Source organism: Sciurus vulgaris, assembly GCF_902686455.1.
Source record: "Sciurus vulgaris genome assembly, chromosome: 1".
NCBI classification, from domain to species: domain Eukaryota; kingdom Metazoa; phylum Chordata; class Mammalia; order Rodentia; family Sciuridae; genus Sciurus; species Sciurus vulgaris.
The window spans coordinates 43,910,042-43,937,817 of record NC_136461.1 but is presented as its reverse complement, the minus strand read 5'-3'; the positions used below and the strand labels follow the sequence as shown (position 1 = coordinate 43,937,817).

The 27,776-nt window shown below is 45.9% G+C and overlaps 1 protein-coding gene across 1 annotated transcript; it reads left to right on the top strand.

The window, feature by feature from the left end:
- The first annotated feature begins 8,997 nt into the window (after positions 1-8,997).
- On the top strand, positions 8,998-10,372 carry LOC306655172 (DNA-directed RNA polymerases I, II, and III subunit RPABC4-like). The gene has a single exon (XM_079129528.1). The coding sequence runs from the start codon at positions 9,049-9,051 to the stop codon at positions 9,220-9,222; it is 174 nt and encodes a 57-aa protein (XP_078985654.1). The 5' UTR covers positions 8,998-9,048; the 3' UTR covers positions 9,223-10,372.
- Positions 10,373-27,776: the final 17,404 nt, after the last annotated feature.

Here is a 27,776-nt window from a genome sequence, read left to right as displayed (position 1 = left end):
TCTAGCTCTGTAGTAAAACTTGAAGTCAGGTGTTGTGCTGCCTCCAGCATTGTTGTTTTGGTTTAGAATTGCTTTGACTCTTCTGGGTCTTTTATTCTTCCAAAGGAATTTTAGGACTGTTTTCCCTAGTTCTGTGAAGAATGTCACTGGTATTTTGAAAGGGATTGCATTGAATCTGTATTTTGCTTTTGGTTTTGTGGCCATTTTAACAATATTATTTCTTCCTATCCATGAACATGGGAAGTCTTACCATCTTCTGAGGTTTTCTTCACTTTTGTTCTTGAATGTTCTATAGTCTTCATTGTAGAGGTATTTCATGTCTTTAGTTAGATTTATTCCTAGTTTTTTTTTAAAGGCTTTTGTGAATGAAATTATTTTCTTGATTTCTTTCTCAGCAGATTTGTTGTTGGTCTATAGGAAAGCTATTGATTTTTATATGTTGATTTTGTAGCCTGCTATTTTGCCAAATGTATTATTAGCTCTAGAAGTCTTCTCGAGGGGTTCTATGAATCTTTCGGTATAGGATCATATCATCTGCAAACAGTTATAATATAACTTCTTCCTTTCCTATTTTTATCTCTTTTCTTTCCTGCTCTAGCTAGAATTTCTAGCACTATAATAAACAGAAACGGTAAGAGTGGACATCCTGGTCTTGTCCCAGATTTCATTTCTTTCCCATTTAGTACGAGGTTTGCTTTGGGTTTTTCATATATAGCCTTTAATGGAGTTGAGCTAGGTTCCTTCAATCCCTAGTTTCTTCAGTGTTTTTATCATGAGTGGGTGCTGGGTTTTGTCACAGACTTCTCTGCATCTGTTGAGATGTCCAAGTGATTTTTGTCCATAATTCTGTTTATGTGAGGAATTACATTGATTGATTTGCCTATATTAAACCATCCTTGCATCTCTGGAATAAAACCAGCTTCATTTTGATGTACAATCTTTTTAATATGTGGTTGAACATGATTTGCTCACATTCTATTAAGTATTTTTGCATCTGAATTTATCAGGGATATTGGTCTGTAGTATTCTTTCCTTTATGTGTCCATATCTTATTCTGGTATGAGTGTAATACTAGCTTCCTAGAATGAATCTGGATGTGTTCCATCCCTTTCTATTTCATGGAATAGTTTGATGAGTATTGGCATTAATTCTTCTTTAAAGATTTGGTAGAATTCAGCTGAGAATCCATCTGGTCTTGGACTTTTCTTTGTCAGAGGGCTTTTTATTACTGCTTGTATCTCATTACAAGTTATTGATCTGTTGAGGTTTTCTGTGTCCTCTTGATTCAGTATTGGGAGATTGTATTTATCTAGAAATGTATCCCCTTCTTCTAGGATTTTCAATTTATTGGAGTATAAATTTTCAAAGTAGTCCCTAGTGATCTACTGGATTTCTGAGATGTCTGTGGTGATTTCTCCTTTTTCATCTCTAAGTTTATTAATTTGGTTTTCTCTTTTCTCTTTTAGTTTGTCTAAGGGTTTATAAATCTTGTTTTTCTTTTTGGAGAATCAATTATTTGTTTCATTGATACTCTGTATTTTTCTTATTCTCAAGTTCATTGATTTTAGCTCTGACCTTAATTATTCCCTTCCTTCCACTGATTTTGGAATTGCTCTGTTCTTTTTTAAGGGTCTTGGGATGAATCATTAGATTGTTTATTTGGGATCTTTCTGATTTTCTTATGTAGGCACTCTGGCTATAAACTTTATTCTTAGATCTGCCTTCATAGTGTCCCAGAAATTCTTGTATGTTGTATCACTGTTCTCATTTGAATCTAAGAATTCTAAAATTCTCCCTTGATTTCTCTTATCATCCATTCATCATTCAAAACAGTATTGTTCAATCTCTATGTGTTCATATATTTTTTGTAGAGTTTTGTCATGTTGATTTCTAATTTCATACCATTAGGACCTGATAAGATGCAAGAAATTAAATCAGTTTTTTTTGTATTCACTCAGAGTTGCTTTGTTGCCTAAAATGTGATCTATTATGGAGAAAGTCTTTGAGCCACTGAGAAAAAAGTGTATTCGGCTATTGTTGGGTGAAATATTTTATAGATATCTGTTAGGTCCATTTAACTTATAAAATTTTTCAGGTCAAAAGAGTCTTGACTGAGTTCATGTCTTGATGACCTATCTAATGGTGAGAGATGTGTGTTGAAATCTCTCAGTATTTTTGTATTGGGATGTTTCTGAGGCTTCAATTTGAGGATTGTCTCTTTTATGTAATCAGTTGCACCCATGTGTGGGACATAAAAGTTTATTATTGTTATATTTTCTTGTTGGGTTGTTTTCTATACCAGTATGAAGTGACCTTCTTTGTCTCTTCTGATAACTTTTGGTGTGAAATCTGCTTTATCAGATATGAGAGTAGCTACTCCTGTTTGTTTTGAGGCTACATTTGCATGGTGTATCAATTTCCATCCTTTCACTTTCAGCCTATGATGGTCTTTGCCTGTAAGCTGTGTCTCCTGCAAGCAACAAATAGTTGGATCTTGTTTATTAATCTATTCTTCCAGCCTGTATCATTTAATTGGAGAGTTGAGCCCATTTACATTCAATGTTATTACAGATGGATGTTAATTAATTTCTGCCATTTTGATTTATTTACATTGCTTAGTTTGGTCCTGTTTCTCATTTACTTAGCTAGTCTTCAAATGAGATTTGTCATTTGTGAACTCTGAGTTTATTTTTTTATTTCTTCTGTGTTCAGTATTTCTTTAAGTAAGTTCTGTAGTACCAGTGTAGTTGTCATAAACTTTTATTTTCTGATTATCTTGGAGGGTTTTTATTTCATCTTCAATTCTGAAGGATAACTGCTGAATGTAGCAGCCTTGGTTGACAGCTATTTTTTTTTTTCAGAACTTGGAACACATCATTCCAAGCCCTCCTGACTTGCAGTTTGTGCTGAGAAATCAGAAGTGATTCTGATTGTCTCTAAATGGGACCTGATGTTTTTCTCTTGAGGCTTTAAAAATTCTGTCTTTGTTCAGTAGGTTAGGCATTTCAATTACAATTTGTCATGGAGAGGTTCTTTTCTTATCTTGTGTATTTGGGATTCTGAATACATCCTGTATCTGGATGTCTATCTCATTCTGAAGGTTTGCATAGTTTTCTGTTATCATTTCCCTGAAGAGTTTATTCATCCCATTAGCCCATATCTCACAGCCCTTCGGTATTCCAATTATTCTTTTTTTAAAAAAATATTTCATTTGTAGATGGACATAATACCATTATTTATTTATTTATTTATTTATTTATTTATTTATTTATTTATTTATGTGGTGATGAGAATCAAACCCAGTGCCTCACACATGCTAGGCAAGTACTCTACCACTGAACCACAACCCCAGCACTTCCAATGATTCTTAACTTTGGTCTCTTCATGTTGTCCAAAGTTCTTGTATGTTCTGGTCAGGGTTATCTATTTGTTTGTTTGTTTATTTATTTATCTATCTATTTATTTATTTGTTCATAATATAGTTGAAATGTTCATAGCTGGCCACTTTGTCTACCAGCTCCAAGAGTCTGTCTTTAGCATGGTCTCCTTTATTAGAGACACTTTCAACTGAACATTTTATTTGATTTATTGTGCCTTTCATTTCCAGAGTTTCTGTTGGTTCTTTTTCAATATTTATTTCTCATTCACGTTGTATTCTGAGTTTCTTAATTCATTCATGTTTTTCTGTGTTCTCTTGGAATCCATTGATTGTTCTGATAATTATTTTTTTGAATTCCTCATCTGATATTTCACCCATTTCAGTATCTTTGGGGTTATTTTCTGATGAATTTTGAAGTTTAGGAGGTGTTGTGTTAGCTTGTTTTTTCATATTCATATTTGTTCTATTCCTGTGTTTGTTTTATGCATCTGTTTGGAGTTATTTCTCCTCCATTGTTATATGTGGCCTTTTGAGGGCATAGACTAGGACACTGCCAAAGTGTCCTAGAGTGATCTAGATTGAGACACGCCCACCCTCGTAGGTACACTGTCCACAGCCCTTGTGTTGTTTCTGTTTTTCCTGTAGCAGTGAATGTTCATTGGTGTGACCCTGTGGCCAACCCCTAGCCATTTCTACTTGGTTGTTAGTATGGATTTTGGTCTCTTCTATTCTTTTATTAAAGTATAGCTGGAGATTGAGTGTCACTGCTTTGTGTGTGGAGCAAGGTGTGCTATCTTTTGTTTGAATTCAGTTCAGCAGCAGAATCTCCACCCTGTGAACTTGTAGTGTCCTCACAGTTTCCCAGCACCTGACAGAATAGGGCAAAACAAACAATAGCAGGAACAGATGCAGATCATATATAACATTAAAATAAATACCAAGTTACTACCATGACATCTACTGTGTTAATTGCCACCAAAAACAAACAAACAAGCAACAACAATGAAAAACAGGAATGGTGGGGCCAGCAATTGTCAACCGTAAAAACAATAACCATGGGGGCTGGGGTTGTGGCTCAGCCTCGCCTAGCATGTGTGAGGCTCTGGGTTCAATCCTTAGCACATGTAAATAAATAAATAAATAAAATAAGGTCTATCAACATCTAAAAATTTTTTAAAAAATCAATAACCATGAACTAAATCTGGCTTTAAAGCAAACAACTGGTGTCAAAGCTGTCAACACAGCACTAATGCTGTCATCAGTGTGGATGTTAGGGGTCACAGTTAGATCAACCAATTCTCAAAGATGGTAAAAATACAATTAATTAAGGGAAAAGAAAATATGACAGGAAGGTAGAAAAGAGTTTAGCGTTCCAAAAAGTGAACAGAAAGAATGTAGAAGAGATGTAGCAGATGATGTTCATAAGGAAGGAAGAGAAAAAATACAAGAAACGAAGTAAAGGGAGAGAAGAGAGAAGAATAGAATTTGGCAGTTCCCATGAGAAGAAAAGCAATAAAGAGAAATAAGCAAATGAAAATAATCCAGAACAAAACCAAATTTACCAATCGAAAACTAAACCTCAAAGGACACAGCAAGGAAAAATTTAAAAATGCTAAAAGTGAGAAAAAACAGACAAGCAACATGTATATGTATACATGTCCCTGAACTAATCAGCATATGGAGAACACACACACACACACACAAAGGAAATAGATTCTTTTTTTTTTTTTTTTTTTTTTTTGCGGTACTGGGGATGGAACTCAGGGCCTTGTGATTGCGAGGCAAGCACTCTACCAGCTGAGCTATTTCCCCAATCCTAGGAAATAGATTCTTAATGAAAAATGACAGAGTCATCTCCACTGAGAAAGTCAAAATAGTCCATGAGAATGGGTAGTCACTGTCCATGCCTGACTTTCTCTCCATTTCTTCTTGAGCCTATGTACTGAGAGTGAGAGCAAGGGCTGGGGTTGTTAACCCCCTCCTTTTCCTGTGTTGCTCTCTGAGCTTCCGGTTGGAGTGGCCTAAGCCTGAAGCTGGTTGATATAATTCTCAACTTCCCTCTCACCAGCATGAGGTGGGATGGGGTGGAATGTACTGTCAGTTGGAGTTTTGTCCACACAGACCAGATGGGTGCACTTCCAAGGTGGGGCTGCTGTAATGCTCTGTGGAAGGAGTTCAAGCAAGTTTAGACTTAGCTCTCTTAAGGCTCTCTTAAGGCCTCAGGGACTTTACTGGGTGATATCTGCTCTGGAGAGATTAGGTCTACATAGCCCTAGGGCCTGTCAGTTGCTGGTTTCTTTCCAGGGCCCGAATCTCAGGAGCCTCCCAAAAATTCTACTCCTGGGGCAGGAGAAACAATCCTTCACACACTCTACTGCCGAGGAACACAGCCTTCCCAGGCCTAGTTCCTGAGTGTATTCACGCCCACTTGTTCAGCTTCCCCACCCACTTCAGCTGGTCACAAGAACTGCCAGACTCAACAGGGGAAGTGAGTTGGGCTCTCCTTTGCTTTTCTGATTCGAAAAGCAATCAGATTGGGTACAATCTTCTGCGTCTGTCTCACTCTCAGTCTGCTAGGTACACCGTACGCCACGCAGCAGGTGCTTGCGGGGACAGTGTGGCAGAGTTTGCTCTGATCTCCTGGCTCCCACAATTGCGGTGGCAGTGTGGCCACCTCAAGATGGCTCCACCTCAGCTCTCAGTGGCCATTTGGGAAACACAGCCTACTCTTCAAGCACCAGAACACAGTGCAGCCTCTGGGTCAGGCCTCTTCTCTGGTCTCAGGCTTTTCTGTACCAAATCTGTTTTTCTGTGTGTTCTCTCTCCCTCTGTGCTGCATAACTGGATTAGCTCCAATGTACTGGTTCTTCTTCGTTTAATATAACCACATTTCTGAGTCTCTAAATCACCCTGACTGTCCAGTATTGTACCTCACTGAGAATCCTGCTCCTGCTGCTCGAGTCCTGAGCCGTGGAGCAATTAGGAATGCAGTCTGCCTCTATTTCGTCATTTTATTTATTTATTTATTTTCTATTCATAAATTTTATTTTATTTTTTTGTAATCATAAATTTACATAGGGTATTGTTGTTTGATTCATTCTGCTATTTTTCCCTTCCCCCCACTCCTCCCACCCCTCTTTTCCCTCTATACAGTCCTTCCTTCCTCCATTCTTGCCCCCCTCCCTAACCCTAACTCTAACCCTAACACTCATTTTAAATCCCTTTCTTAATTTATTTTTTATTTATATTGGAGATCTCTTGGATCCTGGGGGCTCTAATATGTTAATGCAGGCTGTAAGGTCCCACAGTCCCCACCTCACCCCAGCCTCAGGGCTTCTTTCTCTATTCTGACCTAAAATCATAGAGCACTCTAACTGCTCTGCATCCACTAGCAGGGTTTCCCAGCAGGCTTGGACATCCCCAGGCACCCTTAAATGTGTCTAGGTTGTTAGCCCAAACACTGAAACTGTCCCCTGCCCGGTGCCATATAGCTTAAACACTCACAGGAACCCACATCCTGGCCAGGTGCAGTAGTGCACACCTCTCGTTCTAACAGCTTGGAAGACTGAGGCAGGAAGATCGTAAGTTCAAGGACAGCCTCAACAATTTACCAAGACCAGATTTCAAAATAATTTTTTTCTTTCAAGGTAATCTTCCAAAAACCTCCTCCAGAAAACTTCTAGACCTCATCAATGAATTCAGCAAAATAGCAGGCTATAAAATCAACACACATAAATCTAAAGCATTTTTATACGCAAGCGACGAAACAGCTGAAAGGGAAATGAGGAAAACAACTCCATTTGCAATAGCCTCAAAAAAAAAAAAAAAAAACTTGGGCATCAATCTAACCAAAGAGGTAAAAGACCTCTACAGTGAAAACTACAAAACTTTGAAGAAAGAAATTAAGGAAGACCTTAGAAGATGGAAAGATCTCCCATGTTATTGGATAGGCAGAATTAATATTATCAAAATGGCCATACTACCAAAAGCTCTATACAGATTCAATGCAATTCCAATTAAAATCCCAATGACGAATCTTACAGAAATAGAGCAAGCAGTCATGAGATTCATCTGGAAGACTAAGAAACCCAGAATAGCTAAAGCAATCCTTAGCAGGAAGAATGAAACAGGGGGTCTCGCAATACTAGAACTTCCAACTATACTACAAAGCAATAGTAACAAAAACAGCATGGTATTGGCACCAAAATAGACAGGTAGATCAATGGTACAGAATAGAGGACACGGACACAAACCCAAATAAATACAATTTTCTCATACTAGACAAAGGTGCCAAAAATATGCAATGGAGAAAAGATAGCCTCTTCAACAAATGGTGCTGGGAAAACTGGAAATCCATATGCAACAGAATGGAACTAAACCCCTATCTCTCACCCTGCACAAAACTCAACTCACAATGGATCAAGGACCTTGAAATCAGACCAGAGACCCTGCATCTTATAGACGAAAAAGTAGGTCCACATCTTCACCTTGTTGGCTTAGGATCAGACTTCCTTAACAGGACTCTCATAGCACAAGAAATAAAAGCAAGAATCAATAACTGGGATACATTCAAACTAAATAGCTTTCTCTCAGCAAAGGAAACTATCAGCAATACGAAGAGAGAGCCTACAGAGTGGGAGAATATCTTTGCCACTCATACTTCAGATAGAGCACTAATTTCCAGAATATATAAAGAACTCAAAAAACTCTACACCAAGAATACAAATAACCCAATCAACAAATGGGCTAAGGAAATGAACAGTCACTTCATAGAAGAAGATGTACAAGCAATCAACAGATATAAGAAAAAATGTTCACCATCTTTAGTAATAAGAGAAATGCAAATCAAAACTACACTAAGATTCCATCTCACCCCAATTAGAATGGCGATTATCAAGAATACAAGCAACAATAGGTGTTGGAGAGGATGTGGGGAAAAAGGTACACTCACACATTGCTGTTGGGGCTGCAAATTAGTGCAGCCACTCTGGAAAGCAGTGTGGAGATTTCTTAGAAAACTTGGAATGGATCTACCATTTGACCCAGCTATCCCACTCCTCGGCCTATACCCAAAGGACTTAAAATCAGCATACTATAGAGATACAGCCACATCAATGTTCATAGCTGCTCAATTCACAATAGCCAGATTGTGGAACCAACCTAGATGTCCTTCAATTGATGAATGGATAAAGAAACTGTGGTATATATACACAATGGAATATTACTCAGCCATAAAGAATAATAAAATTATGGCATTTTCAGGCAAATGGATGAAATTGGAGAATATCATGCTAAGTGAGATAAGCCAATCTCAAAAATCCAAAAGACGAATGATCTCACTGATAAGCGGATGATGACACGTAATGGGGGGTGGGAGGGGGGCAAGAATGGAGGAAGGAGGGACTGTATAGAGGGAAAAGAGGGGTGGGGGGGGAGGAAAAAAATAACAGAATGAATCAAACATCATTTTCCTATGTAAATGTATGATTACATAAATGGTGTGCTGTTACTCCATGTACAAACTGAAACAACATGTATGCCATTTGTTTACAATAAAAATAAATTAAAAAAAAATAATAATAAACTTTCGAAATTGACTGTGACGCCTCGACATTGGGGTTTTGTTTGGAAACACGGGGAAAAGTCTCTGTGCCGTATAGGTACTAGGAATGGACACCCAGAAGGATGTTCAACCCCCAAAGCAGCAGCCAATGATATATATCTGTGGAGAATGTCACACAGAAAATGAAATAAAATCTAGGGATCCAATCAGATGCAGAGAATGTGGATATAGAATAATGTACAAGAAAAGAACCAAAAGATTGGTGGTTTTTGATGCTTGATGAAACATGGAAATTCAGAGGAGTGTCTTCCTTTGTATTTGGATTTGACCCTTTAATGTTTCTCATTGTTGTACAGCTTTTCATTTAGCACACTTATGAATACAACTATATACATATGATTTCACTTTATTTCATTTCATTTTCCAAACCAAATTGTGTTTAGATATCAATAATTTATATAAAGATTTTTGTTTAATTAAATCACTTAATTTTATTTTATTATGTGATCTGACACAAAACGAAAGTTAAAATTGCTTCCCAAGATCACACTTTAATCAGAGGCTTGTTAGAAATGCCGGTTTCTAGAGTTCTATAAAATTCTAATTAAATAAGTTCCTGGGAAACCACAATTCTCTGTTGTGAACTATTGGTAAACTCCCTAGCATTATTTGGAACAGATTAAACTAGTCTACTTGCTCTCAGTATAAAGACACAAAGAATTAAAAAATAATAGATAAAAACAGAAATGAATACATAAAAGAATGATTGAGAACGTGCGAAAACAAGTTGCTTCTTCACATATGCATGCCTACCCTTCTGAAATGCGTTCTATATAGACAATTCATCAAGGTGGAGTAGTTACTTTGAGTAGAAGACTGAAAGATTAGGAGCATTACTGGATCAGGGGAAACAGCCTGTGTAAAAGCTCTGGGGCAGAATGTGAACTTGTCTTGGTCCCACTTCAAAATGAAGCCCGTGTGACTGAAACTTCAACAGTGAGATAGTGGGAAAAGATGAGGTTGCATTTTTGCCCACGGACACCACCAAGAAAGTGTTGTTGAAGTCTCTCTTCCTACTGCCATCATGTCTAAATCAGAGTCCCCTAAAGAGCCCAAACATCTGCAGAAGCTATTCTTCAAAGACGTGAGCTGAAACTGATGAGCGTCTGTGAAGCCATTTTGAGTAATGGGGAGCACTCATGGACTGTGTGTTAATGAGAGACCCAGACACCAAGTGCTCCAGGGGCTTTGGGTTTGTCACTTATGCCACTGTGGAGGAACTGGATGCAGCCATGAATGCAAGACCAAGGAAGGTGGAAGAGCTGTGGAACCAAAGAGAGCTGTCCCAAGAGAAGATTCTCAAAGACCAGGGGCCCACTTAACTATGAAAATGATCCTTGTTGGTGGCATTATAGAAGGTGAGGAATGCCACCTATGAGATTATTATAAACAGTTTGGGAAAATTGAAGTTATTGGAATCATGACTGACTGAGACAGTGGAAAGAAGAGGGGCTTTGCTTTTGTAACTTCCGATGACCTTGACACTGGGTCTAAGATTGTCATTCAGAAAAACCATCCTGTGAATGGCCACAGCTGTGAAGTGGTAAAAGCCCTGTCAAAGCACGAGACGGCTAGTGCTTCGTCCAGTCCAAGAGGTTGAAGTCTTCGGGAAACATTGGTGGTGGTTGTAGAGGTGGTTTTGGTAGAAAAGACTATTTTGTGGAGCAAACTGGCCACGGTGGCTTTGTTGGCAACTGGCGGTGGTGGGTATGGTGGCAGCAGGGATAGCTACAGTGGATTTAGTAATGATGGAAGCAGATTTGGAGGTGGTGGAAGCTACAATGATTTTGGCAGTTACAACAGTCATCAAATTTTGGACCCATGAAGGGTGGAAACTGGAGGCAGAGGGTGTGGACCTTATGGTGTTAGAGGCCAATACTTTGCCAAAACGCAAAACCAACATGGCTCTGGTGGTTCCAGCAGCAGCAGTAGCTATGACAGTGGTAGAAGGTGTTACTACTGCCAGGAAACCAAGCTTAGCAAGACAGGAGGGCCAGAGACATGACAGGGAAACTACAGCTACAGATTTGTGAACTCAGCCAGGCACAGCGGTGACAGGGCCTCGCTGCTACGAACAAGACATGATTTAGACAGTACTCATGTATGTGGGCAAAAAAACCCTGGAGAACTGTAATTTGTGACTAATTGGGTAACGGTATTTTAGTTTCTGTTCTGTGGAAAGTATAAAGCATTCCAACAAAGGTTTTAATGTGGACTTTTTATTTTTTGCACCCAGGCTGTTAATTGCTAAATGTTAGTCTGATCATGATGCTGAATAAATGTGTCTTTTAAAAAAATAAATAAATGAATGAACTTTCATTCAGTCAAATTATCAGTCTGGTATTTAATGACTTATGAATTTTACACTGTGCTTAGAAAGTCTGCCCTTTTATCAGGATCATATAAAAATATTTTTTAAAAACATTTTTTTAATATCTTGACTTCTTTTAATATCTTATTTCGTAAAAGAAATGGGGTTTTCCAGATGTGGTGGCACGCACCTGTAATCCCAACAACGTAGAAGACTAAGGCAGGAGGATCACAAATTTGAGGCCACCCTGGGCAGCTCAGTGAGATCTTTAGCAACTTAGCAAGACCCTGTTCAAAATAAAAAATAAAAAAGAGTAGGGATGTACTGAGTGGTAAAGTAGCCCTGGGCTCAATCCCCAATCCTTCCCTACCAAACAAATGAACAAAAAAGAAGTGAGGTTATTTCTTCCAGATGGCTAGCCCACCGCTTCAAATCCATTCACTCAGGAACCTATCTTTTCTCCACTAATTAGAAATGACAACTTAGTGACTCAGTTCTCCTATGGCTTTGTATCTATTTATGGCTCTCCATTTTGCTTCTTTAGTAACTGAAAATATGCATATGGTCTGACCTAGCAATTTTAGTGCTTAGGAATTTATCCCAAGGAAATAATTAGGCAAGGGGACAGAAGGGTATTAATGTTATAAAAATGATCGTTGTGAAAAAGTGCGGGCAACAGAAGTGTGTGGCAGCCTAACATAATCTAGTAGGAACCCCAGGGGTATCCACCCATCATCAGATGACAAGCCTGAGCTGGCCAATGGCCCAGGATGGCTGGGGGATCAAGGATAGGAGTCCTTGATCTCATGATCATGGGTCCTTGCACTCATTCCTAAGAGCTTCCTAGGACTGGGGTGTGGCTCAGTGGTAGAGCACATGTCTCTCACATGTGAGGTCAATCCCAACACCAGGAGGGATGGAGGAAAGAAAGAAATTAATTCTGCATAATAATGCAGATAATTCTGCATAATAATGCATAATAATGGGTGAACTCAGCTCTTTTAAAAAAAATTTTTTTTTTAGTCAGTAGATGGACCTTCATTTAATTAATTTATTTATTTGCCGTGCTGAGGATCTGACCCAGTGCCTCATACATGCTAGGCAAGCTGTCTACCACTGATGCAAGCCCAGGCCGACCTCAGCTCTTAACCATCTCTGACTCATTAAGGACGGTGGAGGGCATAAGAAGCCCAGGCGTGTGGCAGGAGGTTTGCATCTGGTCTGTTGCTAGGAGTCACAGGGCCTCTGGCCAACTCTGCTCAGGGCTCAGTTTGCGCCCTCTCCTCCCCTAAGCGGGTGTGACTCTGGGCTCTGATTGCAGCGCATGCGTTCACTTAGCTCCCCTCCTCTTCTTTCCTTCTAGCACACCTGTCTCCTGTGATAAAGCTGTCACCTTGGATCTGCCAAAGTGTCATAAACTTCTGTTTGCCTTCACTGAATTCATCTAATGGTTCAGTAACCCAAATATTCTTCCAATGGAGAGGCAGATTTTAGTCTATTGGTGTGGCAGAATATTTTGCATCTGTTAAAAAAAATGAAAGAGATGTTTATATATTGATAGGGAAAGATACCCAACATCAATAACTTTTTAAACAGTATATTATGATCCCATTTCAATAAAGTAGTTACATACTGTATCTGTCAGCTTCATCTTACTACAATGAGATTTCTGAGGCAACTAATTTATCAAGAACAAAGGTTATTTAGTTCAGTTTTGTAGGTTCAAAGGCATGGCACTTGCTGGTCAGATCAGTTCTGGCGAGGGTGTCTGATGCCAATGACAGAGGGCACCTCCTGAAGCAAAACGTTCGCAACTCCAAAAAGAGCAGAGACAGAGACGAGGGGTTTGGGTCCCACAATCCCCTTGAGGGACATGCTCCCAATGACCTAAAAGCCTCCCACAGGGCCCTGCCTGCCGAAGGTCCCATCACCTCCCAACAGCGCCAGCCTGAGGATCAAGCCTTCCATTACAATGGACCCTCAGGAACACTCAAACAATGAAATGATACCCAAGATAAGGCCTGTAAGCATATATAATGTCAGATTCTGGGTTGACAGAACAAATTTTTTATTGTTGTTCTTTTTAGTTATACACGACAGTAGAATGTATTTTGACACATCATACATGCACGGAGTATAACTTCATGTACATGATGTGGAGTTACACTGGTCATGTAGTCATATATGAACATAGGAAAGTTGTGTCCGACTCATTCTCCCCATCTAATCTGGTGAACCTCCAGTCCTCCCCTCCCCGTACCCCACCTATTGTGAGTCGGCATCCACACATCAGAAAGAACATTCAGTTTTTGGATTTGGGGGATTAATTTATTTCACTTAGCATGATAGACTCCAGTTCCATCTGTTTACCGGCAAATGCCATAATTTCATTCTTCTTTATGACTGAGTAATATCCATTGAGTATATGTACCACATTTTCTTTTTCCATCCACCTTTGAAGGGCACCTACGTTGGTTCCATAGCTTAGCTATTGTAAATTGAGCTGCTATGAACATCGATATGGTCCTGTCACTGTAGTATGCTGATTTTAAGTCCTTTGGGTATATACTGAAGAGTGGAATAACTAGGTCAAATGGTGGTTCCATTCCAAGTTTTCTGAGGAATCTCCATACTGTTTTCCAGAGTGGTTGCACCAGTTTGCAGTCCCACCAGCAATGTATGAGTGTGCCTTTTTCCCCACATCCTCACCAACATTTTTTGTTACTTTTATTCTTGATAATTGCTATTCTGACTGGAGTAGATGGAATCTCAGTGTAATTTTAAATTGCATTTCTCGAATTGCTAGTGACATTGAACATTTTTCATATATTTGTTGACCATTTGTATTTCTTCTGTGAAGTGTCTATTCAGTTCCTTTGCCCACTTATTGACTGAGTTATTTGTTTTGTTGGTGTTAAGTTTTTTGAGTTCTTTATATATCCTGGAGATTAATGCTATACTTGTGGTGCAGGCTATAAAGATTTTCTCCCATTCTGTAGGCTTTCTCTTCAGGTTCTTGATTGTTTCCTTTGTTGTGAGGAAGGTTTTCATTTGATACCATCCCATTTATTGATTCTTTTTTTATTTTTAAATTATTTATTTATTTTTTAATTTTTTGCAGACTGCATTTTGATTCTTGTACCAAATGAGGTACATCGTTTCTTTTCTATGGGTACATGATGTAGATTCATATGAAACATGTAATCATACATGTTCATAGTGTTGTGATGTCTGTCTCATTCCACCATTTTTCATACCCCCTCCCTCTTATTTCCTTCTACATAATCTAAAGTTCCTCCATTCTTCTCTCACTCCCCACCCCTGCTGACCCCCATTATATATCATTCTCCACTTATCAGGGAAAACATTTGGCCTTTGGGTTTTTGGGATTCACTTATTTCATTTAGCATGATATTCTCCAATTCCAATTTATTTGCAAATGCCATAGTATTATTCTTCTTTATGGCCAAATAATATTCCATTGTGTATGTGTACCACAGTTTCTTTATCCATTCATCTGTTGAAAGGTATCTAGGTTGGTTCCACAATCTAGCTATTGTGAATTGATTCTTGATTTTACTTCTTGCAGTTTAGGAGTCTTGTTAAGGAATTCAGTTCCTAAGCTACATGATGAAGATTTGAGCCTACTTTTCCTTCTAGTAGGCACAGGGTCTCTTGTCTAATCTCTAGGTCCTTGATTCACTTTGAGTTAAATTTTGCTTAAGGTGAGAGAAAGGGGTTCTAATTTCATTTTATTACATATGGATTTCCAGTTTTCCCAGCACCATTTGTTGAAGAGGCTATCTTTTCTCCAATGAATGTTTTGGTGCTTTTGTCTAGTATTAGATAACCATATTTATGTGGGTTTGTCCGTGTCTTCTATTCTGTATCATTGGTCTTCGTGTCTGTCTTGGCACCAATACCATGCTGTTTTTGTTACTATAGCTCTGTAGTGTCATTTAAGGTCTGATATTGTGATGCCACCTGCTTCACTCTTCTTGCTGAGGATTGCTTTGGCTATTCTGGGCCTCATTTTTCCAAATGAATTTTGTGACTGCTTTTACTATTTCTGTGAAGAATGTCATTGGAACCCCAACAGGAATTGCATTAAATCTAAGGTGTAGACCCCAACCGAATTACAGGGCGTCCTGATACGTGGGCTCTACGGCTCTGTCATGTCGGGAGTTGTAAAGTGAGCATGATGGCTCTCCAGGTCTATTTACAACTGCTCTGTGCCCACAAAGCCTTTGCACTCTCCCTGTGTGTCATGGTTTGGATGTGAGGTGTCCCCCAAAAGCTCACGTGTGAGACAATGCAAGGACGTTTGGAGGAGAAATGATTCGGTTACAGCCTTAACCTAATCAGTGAATTAATCCCCTGATCGGGATTAACTGAGTGGTAACTGAAGTGGTAGGTGTGGCTGGAGGAGGTGGGAATTGGGGCGTGGCTTTGGGGTATGTATTTGTATCTGGCGAGTGGAGTCTCTCTCTCTCTCTCTCTCTCTCTCTCTCTCTCTCTCTCTCTCTCTCTCTCTCTCTCTCCTCTCTCTCTCTCCCCTTTTTGAGGGTGATGTGAGCTGCTTCCCTCTGCCACACTCTACCACCATGTTGTTCAGCCTCACCTCGAGCCCCAAGGAATGGAGTCAGCCTTCTGTGGACTAAGACCTCTGAAGCTGTGAGCCCTAAATAAACCTTTCCTCCTCTACAGTTGTTCTGGTTGGGTCCTTTTAGTCACAGCAGTGAAAAAGCTGACTAAAACACGGTGTCATTGGTCCCAGTCCCATGGAGCATGGGGAGCTGGGGTCATCATCTCTGTTTAATAGATGAAAACCCTGAAAACCAGAAAGGGGATTGCCTTGCTGACATCACACAGCTACTCTCTTTCCAGGTGTTTCTAAAATCTGTGAAGCCCCAGGGCCCAGAGGGAAGGGCGAGGGCTGAGTCTACCACGGGCTGCCTCTGAGGAGCCCAGGGCTCTTCCTCTAGCTAATGGAGCTCTGGGGAGGTGGCTGGTGATGTGAGGGTGGCAGAGCTGCAGCACTCTGTGGGAGTGCACTTCCTCCCAAGTTCAATGGGAAGGGACAAATACCCATGACGGCCTGCACGTCTGTCAAGTAAGGTGTCTGCCTCCCCCGTGGACCTGTGGGCTTGGTGGTAACAGAAACCCTGTCTAAATCACCTTCATGTCCCCAGCACCAAGCCAGAGATTGATGTGTTCACTTAATGATTGACTTAATTGATTCCTGAGCACACATTGGTGCAGAGTGTTGTTCTAGATGGAGGGCGACAGTCGTGAGAAAGATGGGCAGAATCCCCACCTGGGAGAGTGCAGCCCTCTCTCCAGGAAAGCAAGCCAGGCAGTGAACAGAGCCAAACGCACTATGTGAGACCGAGCTGCTGCAAAGAGACAAAAGGGAAAGGGGGCCATGTATGGGTAGGGGAAGGGAGGGAGGCTGAGGCAGGAGGACTGCAAGTTCAAAGCCAGCCTCCGCAACTTAGCAAGGCCCCAAGCAACTTAGAGAGACCACATCTATAAATAAAATATTTTTTTAAAGGGTTGGGGATGTGGCTCAGTGGTTAAGTGCCCCTAGGTTCAATCCCCAGTACCAAATAAAATAAAACAGGGCAGTGTGAGAAGAGAATCCTAGAGGACAGGGGCTTGGGGAATGGGACATGGACGTGGTGAACAGCACACCCAGTAGAGGATGTGCCCAGAGACAGGAGGGAGCCGGCAGGTGGTGTGGGCTACTTCTAGGGACCTGGTCTTCCTTATGGAGATGGGAGCCAAGGGAGGCTGTGAGCAGAGGAGTACTCAAATCTGACGCGTGTTCTTGAAGGGTCGCTGTGAGCTGTTTAGATAATCCATGGCAGCAGGCCAGAGACCAGCCAGGAGCTGGGAGCCACACTGGAGGGCTTGTGCCCCAGGATCAGGGCTGCGGGGGTGGTCGGACTCTGGATATGCTTTGAAGGTAGAGCCTGATGGACTCACCAACGATTGCGATGTGGCATATGAGAGGAAGAGCTTTGGTTGACACAAGCAGAAGAATGAAAGGATTGCTTACTGAACTGGGAAGTTCAGGAGAAAGAGCTCCGCAGGGAAACTGAGGTCCACCAGACATCCAGGACACCATGTCCAAGATGCCCCATCAGCAGGGGGACCACAGATCCCAGCCCAGGGATTCAGGGAAGACCCCAAGTGGGGAGTTGTCAGCCTATCAATGACATTCAACAATGGGGACTATGGGGGCTGGGGAGATAGCTCAGTCGGTAGAGTGCTTGCCTTGCAAGCATAAGGCCCTGGGTTCAATCCCCAGCACCAAAAAAAGAAAAAAAAAAAAAAAAGAGCCTCTCTTTCCCCAGAGGCAGGAGATAGCATCTGTGGGCGTCGGAGGGAAAGGCTGGCACCTCAGGTGAGGAGCTCCCTCCGGGGGCGGGAAGGATGCTTTCTAGTGCTGTGTGGGGGCTCATCCTTAGGGCAGGACACAGACCTCTATGCACCTCCTCTAAGGCAGTGGCGAGGAGAGCGCAGACTCAGGCTGGCAGGCGTGGAGGTGGGAGTGGCAGAGGTCCTGTCTCCCTTGCTTCTATTTTCTCAATTAACAGGAAGCGAGGCTTCAGCCTCCAGGAAGGATGGAGCAGGAGATCCTGGAAGTTCCCCGGAGAAGCAGAAGCAACAACGCAGGCCCGGGTCATGGCAGCATGGTTTGGGGTTGGGGACGTGGGTTTCAGGGCCAGTGGCTCAGGCTGTCTCCTGCTCCTATTTCCTCATCTGTAGAGTGGTAAGAAGTATAGAATGTCCCTCACAGAGTTTGATGAGAACTAAAGGAGCTGCTATGCATAACATGCTGTGAATATCGCCTGCAGAAGGTAACTATCATGTGAACTTTTATTAAAATAAAAGAATAAATTATCTGGGCAGTGATGGACTTAGGGATTAGTGGGCCCATAGGGATGCCTCGAGGCCACGGCAGGTCTGTGGTTCATGGAACTAGAAATGTGTGTGTTCCCACCTGGGTGCAGGAGCAGAGTGGAGGGACCCTGGGTTCAAGCAGAGGGGGTTTTCCCTGTGAATATGAAACAGTGGGGCAAAGGAGCCAGGGGTGAAAGAGGCGGGACCACGACTCTAGGCTGGCTGGAGGTGAGACTTCTGAGGAGGTGAGCAAGAGGTAAAGGTGAGAAGTGGAGAAGTGGTGGTCAGATGGAGGTGTTTGAAACTGAGGTTTTGGAGGAGACACAGTTATGTATGGATCAGCCCAGAGGGAGTGGCCGGCTGGGAGGGTGGAGGGATTGAGTCCCAAACTCAGGGCTAAGTGTCCATACAGAAAGCTGTGGCGCTTGTGTCATGAATAAAATGTTGCAGATTTATGAAGCACAGAGGGCAATAATCTGGAAGAGGCAGGCACCGAGGAGCAGAAGGACCCTCACTGGACCTCAGGTGGGAAAAGGCTACAGGAGAATACAGAGGGGAGGCAGGTCCCTAGGGGCAGGCATTTTAGAGCTAGGAGGGACGGACATGTGGCAGAGGTTGTTGAGAACAAGGGGTTGCTGGTGAGGGGCCAGGATATCCAGTGAAGGAGGCCAGGAAGCAAGAAGGAAGAAACCAAGGAGAGATTGTTTATGTAACACAGGAGCGGTGGCTGTGCCCAGCTGGGCCAGCAGAGGGCACCCAGCACCCAGTGTGAGAACTGGCAATGGGCAACCAAGCAGGGCAGAGCCCAGCAATCCCTGCACCTGCTCTGGCCCTGAGATGAGTCAGACCTGGCTCTGCCCTTAAGACCCACAGGGTAGCAGGCACCAGCACAGTGATGAGAGGTAGGAGGAGGGAAGTCCCACCAGAAGAGACAGGCTGTGGGAGCCCAGACGGGCGCTGGGTCTGGGCAACTTCCTGGAAGAGGCCGCTTGGGCTTTGTGAGCCAGCTGTCCTGGGTGATACACCCAGGGGGCAGTGCATGCCCAGTGCAGATGTTGCTACTGGAGGCTGGTTTTTAATGTGTCTCAAGGTCAAGGCAAGACATAGCCCCTTCCTAAGGGTAGGCAGATTCTGGACGTTTGTGAGCAAAAGAGGGTGTTGACCAGAGCCCCAGCCTCAGTAATGCTTCTTCTCCCTCCTTCCCACGCCCCTTCCCAGGAAGCCCCTTGCCTCCTGGCCAGCCTCTGAGCATGCTCAGGTCTCCTCCACCTAAAAATAAATAAATAAATGAATGAATAAATAAAATTTTAAAAATAAAAGTACCCTGTATCACCCTTCATGTCATAGATGCCAGGCTCCAGCAGTGAACGAGACAGACACAGTCCCTGTCCTCGAGGCCTTCCCTCCCACAGAGTGAAAGAGATCACAAACGAATCAGCCAAATGCTCAGTGTGTGCCACAGCGACAAGAACTCCTGAGAAAAGTAAAAGGAAAGGGGGACACGTCATAGGAACGGGGACAGGAGAGCCACACTCTTAAATAGGGTGGTCCCCGAGGCTCCAGCCTGGCGGCACCTCCTACAACCCACCCAGCCCCTTCACGATGCTCTGGCCAGACCCCCTCCTCCTGCTGGTGTTTCTCTACCTGTTCAGGGACTGCCTGCTTCAGAGGTGGTCCCTGGGCAGGGGCCGTGGTGCCATGTTCCCACTCCATAGGACGTGCAGATTCCTCTGACTGTCTCAGAATACCTGGGCACTGCCGCCCAGGACTGCAGTCTGCCCCTGTCCATTCCACAGCCACCAGGTGGGTCCATGCTTGGACGCATGCTGTTCCACCCTGCTGGAACACCCTTCCCAGCATTCTTCCATTCATTCATTGACACATCACGGGGGTGGCCTCCTTGGAGCAGCACCTAGGAACTCTCCCCTGTGCTCCCTCACTCCGCCGCCAAGGGATGCTGACATTACTGTGTGCCCTTCTGGACCAGGAGTTCCTGCAGCCCAGGCCCGCTCTGTGAGTGCTTTCAGAGCCTCCCGCTGGGCCCCTCTGCTGGGTGTGTGGGGTCCGACCTAGGGGCGGGGCCAGTCAGGGCCCTGCGATGGTAAGCCCCGCCCAGGGGGCGGCGACGGTGAGGCGACTGGCTGGGAGGGAAGGAATGGGGAAGGGGCCATCACTGCAGGTGGGACAGGACCCCGGCTGGGATCCAGAGCACGAGTTCGAGTTCTACTACTAAACTCAGCGTGACCCTGGGCAGCAGCTTGCCCTCTCTGAGCCTCAGTTCCCTCATCTGTACAAGGGTGACGATAGCTCCAGCCTCATCAAGGACAGGCAAAGCCAAAGGAAATGACAGGCCTGGAAAGGCTGCCTCAAGGCCAAGCAGGGGCCACGTGAGCGTGGAGGGAGGGTCTTGTCAGGGTCCGATGGCAGCCCCCCCCCCCCCCCCACAGTCACCCAGCTGAGCCACCCAGGTGGCGGTGTGGACCCAAAGGACCCCAAGGGCCTGCGCCCAATTTGCATCGAGTGCTCTGAGGTGTGAAGTGCATGCTCCCGGTCTGGGGTGAACGGCAAGAACCCCAACAGCCAGGGCCCTGGGCGAGTGGAGTGGGGACCAGGAGGAACGTGCAGTGGGAGCTCCAGGGGTCTCAGCCCTCACCCCCAGGCCAAAATGTTTCCATTGCCTCCCGGACAGGGCGTCAGTGATGCAGGGAAGTCAGCCACCTGAGCCCAGCGGGGTGAGGCCCAGCACATGAGCGACAGAGGCACTACCTGTGAGCAGGCAGGCAGCGCGCTGTCCCATGGCAGGAGTGAGGGACCAAGGCCAGGGAAGATCCCACAGGATTAAGGGCCCCAGCCCAGGCAGGAAAGATTGAAATCAGCCCTGGAAAGAGGTAGGGAGGGTGGCAGGCACCCCTTCAGGCAGATGAGAAAATGGAAATTCAGGCAGGTGACTTGAGCTTGGGGTTCAGAGGGGAAGAGGAAGGGAAGGAGCCCTGGGGTCACTGGGGACATCTGACTACCCCCACTTTAAAGGAAAAGCAGAAGTGGGGCGGAGGGTGTCACTGCCATGTCCTCTCCCACGGGGACCCCCCAGCCGGTCTCCCCGCCCCACATCCCTGGCTCCAGCTTCTCCTGGAGAACAGCTGGGTGTCTGGGCCCTCCCCCCCCACCTGCCCCCCAGGACAGTGACCCTGCAGCTAGCTTGTGCTCAGGACGCACGGCGGGCACCTGGAGCCACCACTGCCACTGCAGAAGGCCGGCAGTTGTGGCGCGGGCTGGTCCCACAGCACAGCCGCTGCCCTGGGGATGTTTGCTGAGAAGAGAATCAATAGCGTCTCCCAGCACATTGCCCTTCTGTCCTTGGCAGGCGTCTCTCTGCCTCCCTCTGCTTCTCCTCAAGGTCACTTTCACAGGCAATCCGGGTTCGCAGTGGGAAGAGGTGGCGGTGCTCTTCCTGTAAACCTGTTTACAGCCAATACAGGTGCAGCCTGTCCACCCTGCAGACCCTGCGCTGCCCCCTTCCTGGGCTGGGACAGCTGGGATGGGCTCCCCTTCCGCCCATGCATCCACCTGGTGCTGTGAGCCTGCCAGACAGGCTGGCTGTGATGACAGACAGACAGACCAGTCCTGCAGGAGCTGAAGGACACCAGCACCCCTCCAGAGCCTCAGGCTGTCCCCGGCTCCCTGGCACCTGTGGCCCTCCTAAGGTTGGAGCCACACACTGCTCTGGAGTTTGCTCCATAGGCCAAGTCCAACCTCCTGCTTGGTGTTTGAATCTGTCCTCAGGAGGTAGGAGTAAAATTACTTCCTGGAGCCCAGCAGTTTTCTTATTCAAAACATATCTATAATTAGTACAATGATTATATATTAGCATAATTACATAATAATATAATTAGTATACATACTAATTATATATTAGTAAAATTCTTAATTTTCAGAATGTAAAATGTCGTTCTTCTGATTGTTATTTACATGCTTACTGGAAAACTTTCATAAGATAAAAAACATGAAGGAGAATCCCTCTGCCCAGACATAGTTACTTACACTTTTTTCACTTCCATTTTGAACATACAGATGTGTTGTGTGTGCATGTGCGTGTTTGTGTGTGTGTGTGAGAGAGAGTCAGATTTTCATCACTACAATGAAATGCCTGAGGCAATTAATTTATAAAGAAAAATTGTTTATTCTAACTCATGATTTTTGGAATTCCCAGTGCAAGATCCAGCAAACCCACTGCTTCCGGTCTCTTAGGAGGCTCCTGGGTGGCAGAGAGCATATAGTGAAGCAGCCAGCTCCCCTTGTGACCAGGGAGAAAAAGGGAGAAAGAGGAAGGGACCAGGTCCCACCATCCCCTTTAAGGGCATGCTCCAGTGACCTCAGGACCTTCCAGGGGCCCTTCCTCCTAGAGGTCCACAGCACTTTCCAATGACATCACCCTGAAGTCTGAGCCTTTAGCATATGGACCTTCGGGGCACAGTTAACATCCCCAAACTAAGCAATTTGGCATCATAGCCTGTATCTATTGGAAGTGCATTCAGCTGCTTCAACGAATAGCAGTTAATTTTTCTCACGTAGGTAGAATACCTAAGGTCACTGGCTGTGGTTCACTAGTTCAAAACTGTCAGCTCCAGCACCCCAGTGAGTCTCTTGGAATTTTCCTATGGTCACAATATGTCTGCTGCAGTGCCAGCCTCTGTATATATGTATTCGAGGCCAGCAAAGGCAATCACATTTTTTTTTAATTAGAAAAACAAAAACTTTTTCAGAAGGGACCCCCAACAAATTTCTCTGTAAGTCTCATTGTCGAGAACTGAATCTCATGGCCATTCTTAGCAACAGAAAATAGGATCATAATGATTGGCTTTGAATCAATCATCATTTGTCAAATGAGAGTAGACATGTGGTTCCCCCAAACAAAATCAATGAAAGAGGGAATTAACAGTGTTTTTGTCAGTTTCCTTTCTGTGACCAAAACGCCCGACAAGAACAACTTAGCAGAGGAATACGCTTATTTGGGGCTCAGTTTCAGAGCTCTCAGTGGGTAGATGGACGACTCCATTGCTCTGCGCCAAAGGTGCCCAGCACACCACGGGGGAGGGCCTGGGAAGGGCGGCTGCTGCCCTCAGGGCAGCGTGGAAGCAGAGAGAGAGGTGGGGGGAGAAGAGGCCGCAGGAAGATGCATCCTGCAGGGCATGCCCTCCACAACCCCCTCCTCCAGCCAGCCCTACCTGCCTGCAGGAACCACCCGGTCAGTCCATTCAAACTAGGAGGGACTAACTAGGTTACAGCTCTCATAGTGTAGTCATTTCCCCTCGGAATATGCCTGCGTTAGTAGGAGCTTTGGGGAGACACCTCGTGTCCAAATCACAATAGCGTCTGCTACGGCATGAATGCTGCTTTATAATTTGCTCTTTCTCTTGATCATTTATTACTAACAAATTTTCACATCAAGAAATACAGACTCCGGACTGAGTGGGGTGGCACACATCTGTAATCCCAGCCACTTAGCCAGCAAGAAATAAAATTAAAAAGTGTGGGGATGTAGCTCAGTGGTAAAGCTCCCCTGAGTTCAATCCTCGGTGTCCCAGGGTGGGGGGAGACATTCAGACTCAGTGGTTCACTTAACACTACTTTTTGACAATATCCTGCACTCCAGGAACTTAACTAGGCACTGAGGACACAATAGTGAACAAAGTAAGTCCTTGCCTTCATGGAGCCTGGCATCTAATAAGGCACACAGAAATTCATCAAAGAATTGCAATTCTCATATGTGCTACAATGAGAGAGCCGGTGAAGGGGCTTCGGTTCCATGGGGGCTCGGCATCCCGAATGGCTGAAGGCATCCCTTGCGTAGCTGTGGGGTAACTATTGCCATAATCTTTTGCTGGACGTGGAGATTCTTCCCACATCTGAACTGCCCTCATCGATGCCATAGTACACACATCTCGGCACACTTCTCCAGTTGCTTGCACAGGATAAATGAACAGTTCCTGGATGTGGAATTGCTGAATTGAGTGGAGCTGTGTCCTGAGCCGGGTGTGTGCCCCACGGTGTTGCTATTCTCAAAACTTCCATCATCTCTATTCCCACCAGCCATGGAAGAAAGGGCCCGTTCCTCCACGGTCTACCAGCACCACCTATCATCCTCTTCCTCATCATCTTTGCAAAATGTCACCAGCGTTGTGGGTGAAACACAGTTGCCTGTGGTTCTAATTCGCATTCTTCTGAAGATTCCTAAGGCACACCGTGTCTTCGTTTGTTTCTTCTATGAGATCACAGAGCTTTCCTACCAACTGTAAGGTCTGGGCAGGGGGCCAGTCAGGGTGTAAAGAAGTCCTCTTCCTTCTGTGGGATCTATACTGAGGGCCTCGTCCCTCCAGCCCCCGAGCCTTCCCATGTGCTCCAGGGCAGCACCCACAGCGCATCCAGGTCTGATCTCCACCCCTCCACGTCTGTCCTGAGCCGGCCTCCCCTCTACCCTAGGCCGGTCATTGAATGTGGCGGGGTACCTCCTTCCCCTCTGCACTGACCACGCCAACCTTTCGGCTCCTTCCGCACTTACCACTGCTCAAGAACGCCAGTGGATCGCCATTGCTCATCAGACTGAATCAAGGAGCCCCCCTCTGACCTTGAAATCTGTCATATGACCTTGACCTCTACCACTCCAGCCAGACCAGGTTTGCGGAGCCCCTCTTCACCCGTTCCCTCCTCCAGGGCTCGTCCATGTCACGTCCTCTGCCTGAGATGCCCTCGTCCTTCCCTCTGCCTGTTTCAATTCTGGCTTGCAACCTCCTGGTTATTCAGATCCTTGACAAAACAAAACCCCAGGCCTCTTGTGCTTTAGAATCAGCAGACTTCCTTATTCCAAATGCAGATCCTCCCGGGCCTCCCTAAGGATGGTTCTAGGACACAGGATTTTTAGAGCTTCCTGGAAGAGCCCGATGCTGCTGGTGACACTGACCTGCATTTGGGAAGCGCTGATGACACAGTTCCTGGATGCCAACCCCGAGCCTGTGCTGACTCCTGATGCCCGCGCTGTGTACGGTCCCCTTGACTTGGCAAACGACTAGCACAGGGATAACCACCATTTGCCGAGGGCTCTGCAGGCTCAATATGCACAAGCGCATCCAGGCCTCACGCAGCTCTCTTAGGTAGACAGTATTATTTGCATTTTATGAAGCAAGAGGCTTAGGCTCTGGGTCAGAGCCACAGAGCTGGCCAGCGGGGAAGCCCTGTCTCAAACCTGGGCTGATTACCCTGAAGCCAGCGCTCACTCCCCACCGGCCCGGGGCCCTGCACCTGAGCTGCGAGCCTTCAAGTGGACAGCGGGTTCAGTCCAACTCCCTTCTGTTCCACCAGCACTACTGTTCCTTGCTTTGGCTCCTACATGGGTAGGAGGAGGCTCCTGTCCTCGAAAGACCTCCCAGCCCAGGCAGGGAGGCTGGTGTGCACAGAGCCAGCCACAGAGGAAGTGCTGGGAAGGACTGGGCACTGGGTTCTGCCCTGGGAGGGGAGAGTGGGGCTGCCTCAGGCTCTAGGAAGCAGGTGGAATTTGAGCCAGGCCTTGAGGGATGAAAGAGAAGGGGTGAAGGGCATCCAGAGAGGGGGAACAGTCCCACAAAGGCCAGGAGGCATCAAACTTGGGTCTCCAGCACTGCCGAGCTGGAAGTGGCAGATTCACCTGGGAAGGCTGGTTGAGGCCACGCAGGGCCTGGAAGGTTAGGCTGAGGAATCTGACCTTCACATGATAATAGGGAGTCATACAAGATGTGGGAGCAAGGGTGCGTCTCCCGCGGCACAAGCAGAGGCAAGGCACAGGCAGGTGCTCAGAGGGACTTGCTGCCTGATTGGTTGGTCTGAGTCTCCTGTTGGCACCAAGGTCAGAATAACCGGGGCTACTGGGCAATTCCCGCTGGGAATGGAAGCCCCTGCAGCTATATGTCCCCTCCCCCATTTAACCCTTCTCTAGAAAGATGGGCAAATGATGGAGCCTGCGCCTCGGTTTCCTGTAAAACAGGGACAATGCACCAGCCTTGCCACTGTGAGGATGAAGTGGAATCAGGGGAGCCCAGCCAGGCAGGTGCATGACCGAGTCTCTCGTGGGTGTGGAGTGGAGCATGGGGAGCCAGCCCAGGCTCAGAGGACCGGTGCTCCAGGCCCAGCCCGCCCCAGATGCCTTCTCTCAGAATCCGACCCAGTGAGGTGATGCTCTAGAGGGTTGCTGCCCCACCTGACCGGGACCCGCACTCCTGCTGGCCCCTCCGCTGCTGCAGCTGCACAGACACCACTCCCTCCCCGCTTCCTGCTGCAGGAGGGATTTGATCTGTGTCTCAACTGCCCGTCAGCAGGCTGTCCTCAGCCGCGGGCACACAATAGGTGCTCTTCACTCATCGCAGGCACTTTCACACACATCTTCTCCCTATGGGTCCATCACCTATTGTCTGGTGTATAAGCAGGACAGAGGTGACCCCCACTGTGCAGACCCAGGGAGGGAAGGAAGGAGACTGACCCTGGTGGAGTCCCTGTGCTGCAGAGGTGTTGTACCCAGCAAGTCTTCATGACAGCCCAAGAGGTAGGTGTCTTCCTTCCCACTGCATCCATGTGGCCACCGAGGATCAGAGAGGGACAGTGACTTGGCCAGGTTCACACAGCAAGGAACTGACTGGCAGTGGGCTGAGCACAAACTCAGGTCTTTCATGCCCAAGTCTGAGATTTAGAAGAAACAAGGGGGTCAGTAGCTCTGTCACCCCAGGGCGGTTTTGAAGACCAGATGGGGAAATAGGTATGCAAGTGTGCCCAGCACACAGCACCCAAGGACTGGGAGCGGAAATGGAATCTCAACCCTTTCCTAATCACAAAGAGAAAGGGACAGAAGCCCAGGGGAGGGGTGGTAATGTGCTCAAGGTCACAGCAAGCAGTGAGCAGAGCCCAAGCTCCCTGTGCCCAGGGCATCTTCCCTTGCCCACCCCCCAGCAGGGCCTTTTCCTCCCCAGAGAGTGGAGATGTCCCAGTGGCTCTGAGCTGACCGGAGAGTGAGCAGGAGCGGGCGCTGGCTCACAAACCACCCCCACCGTCCCAAGGTGGTTCCTCCAGTCATTTTGGCACCCCTTCCCGCCTCTGGGACCTGCACGTCACTTGACCACCTCCAGGGACAGCCAGGGGTGCTGGCGTTCCTAGAGGGGACTGAGAGTTGGCCTGACCACGGGGAGAAGCACGTGGTGGGTTCAGACATGGCGGCAAGTGAGCAACTTGGGGTCCCCAGTGTCCAAGCCACAGGAAGGACCCTCAGCCCTCTGGGCGGTAGGGTGACCGCAGCCTGGTTGCCAGTGGCAGCTTTGACTTCCGTCTGAGCTGTCTGCCTCTGGGCAGGATCGATGAGGAGGCCCAGCCACAGGACTCGCCCTCTTCGGATCTGGAGCACAGCTCCCTCCCCGAGCGCCCAGCGGAGCCCCGGCAAGTTCACGGTTCCCAGGGTGCGGGTTCCCCACCCGACAGGTAAGAACCAGCTTGTTAACCACGGCTGTGCTCCTGGTGGTCTCCGACTGCAGGGCCCCGAC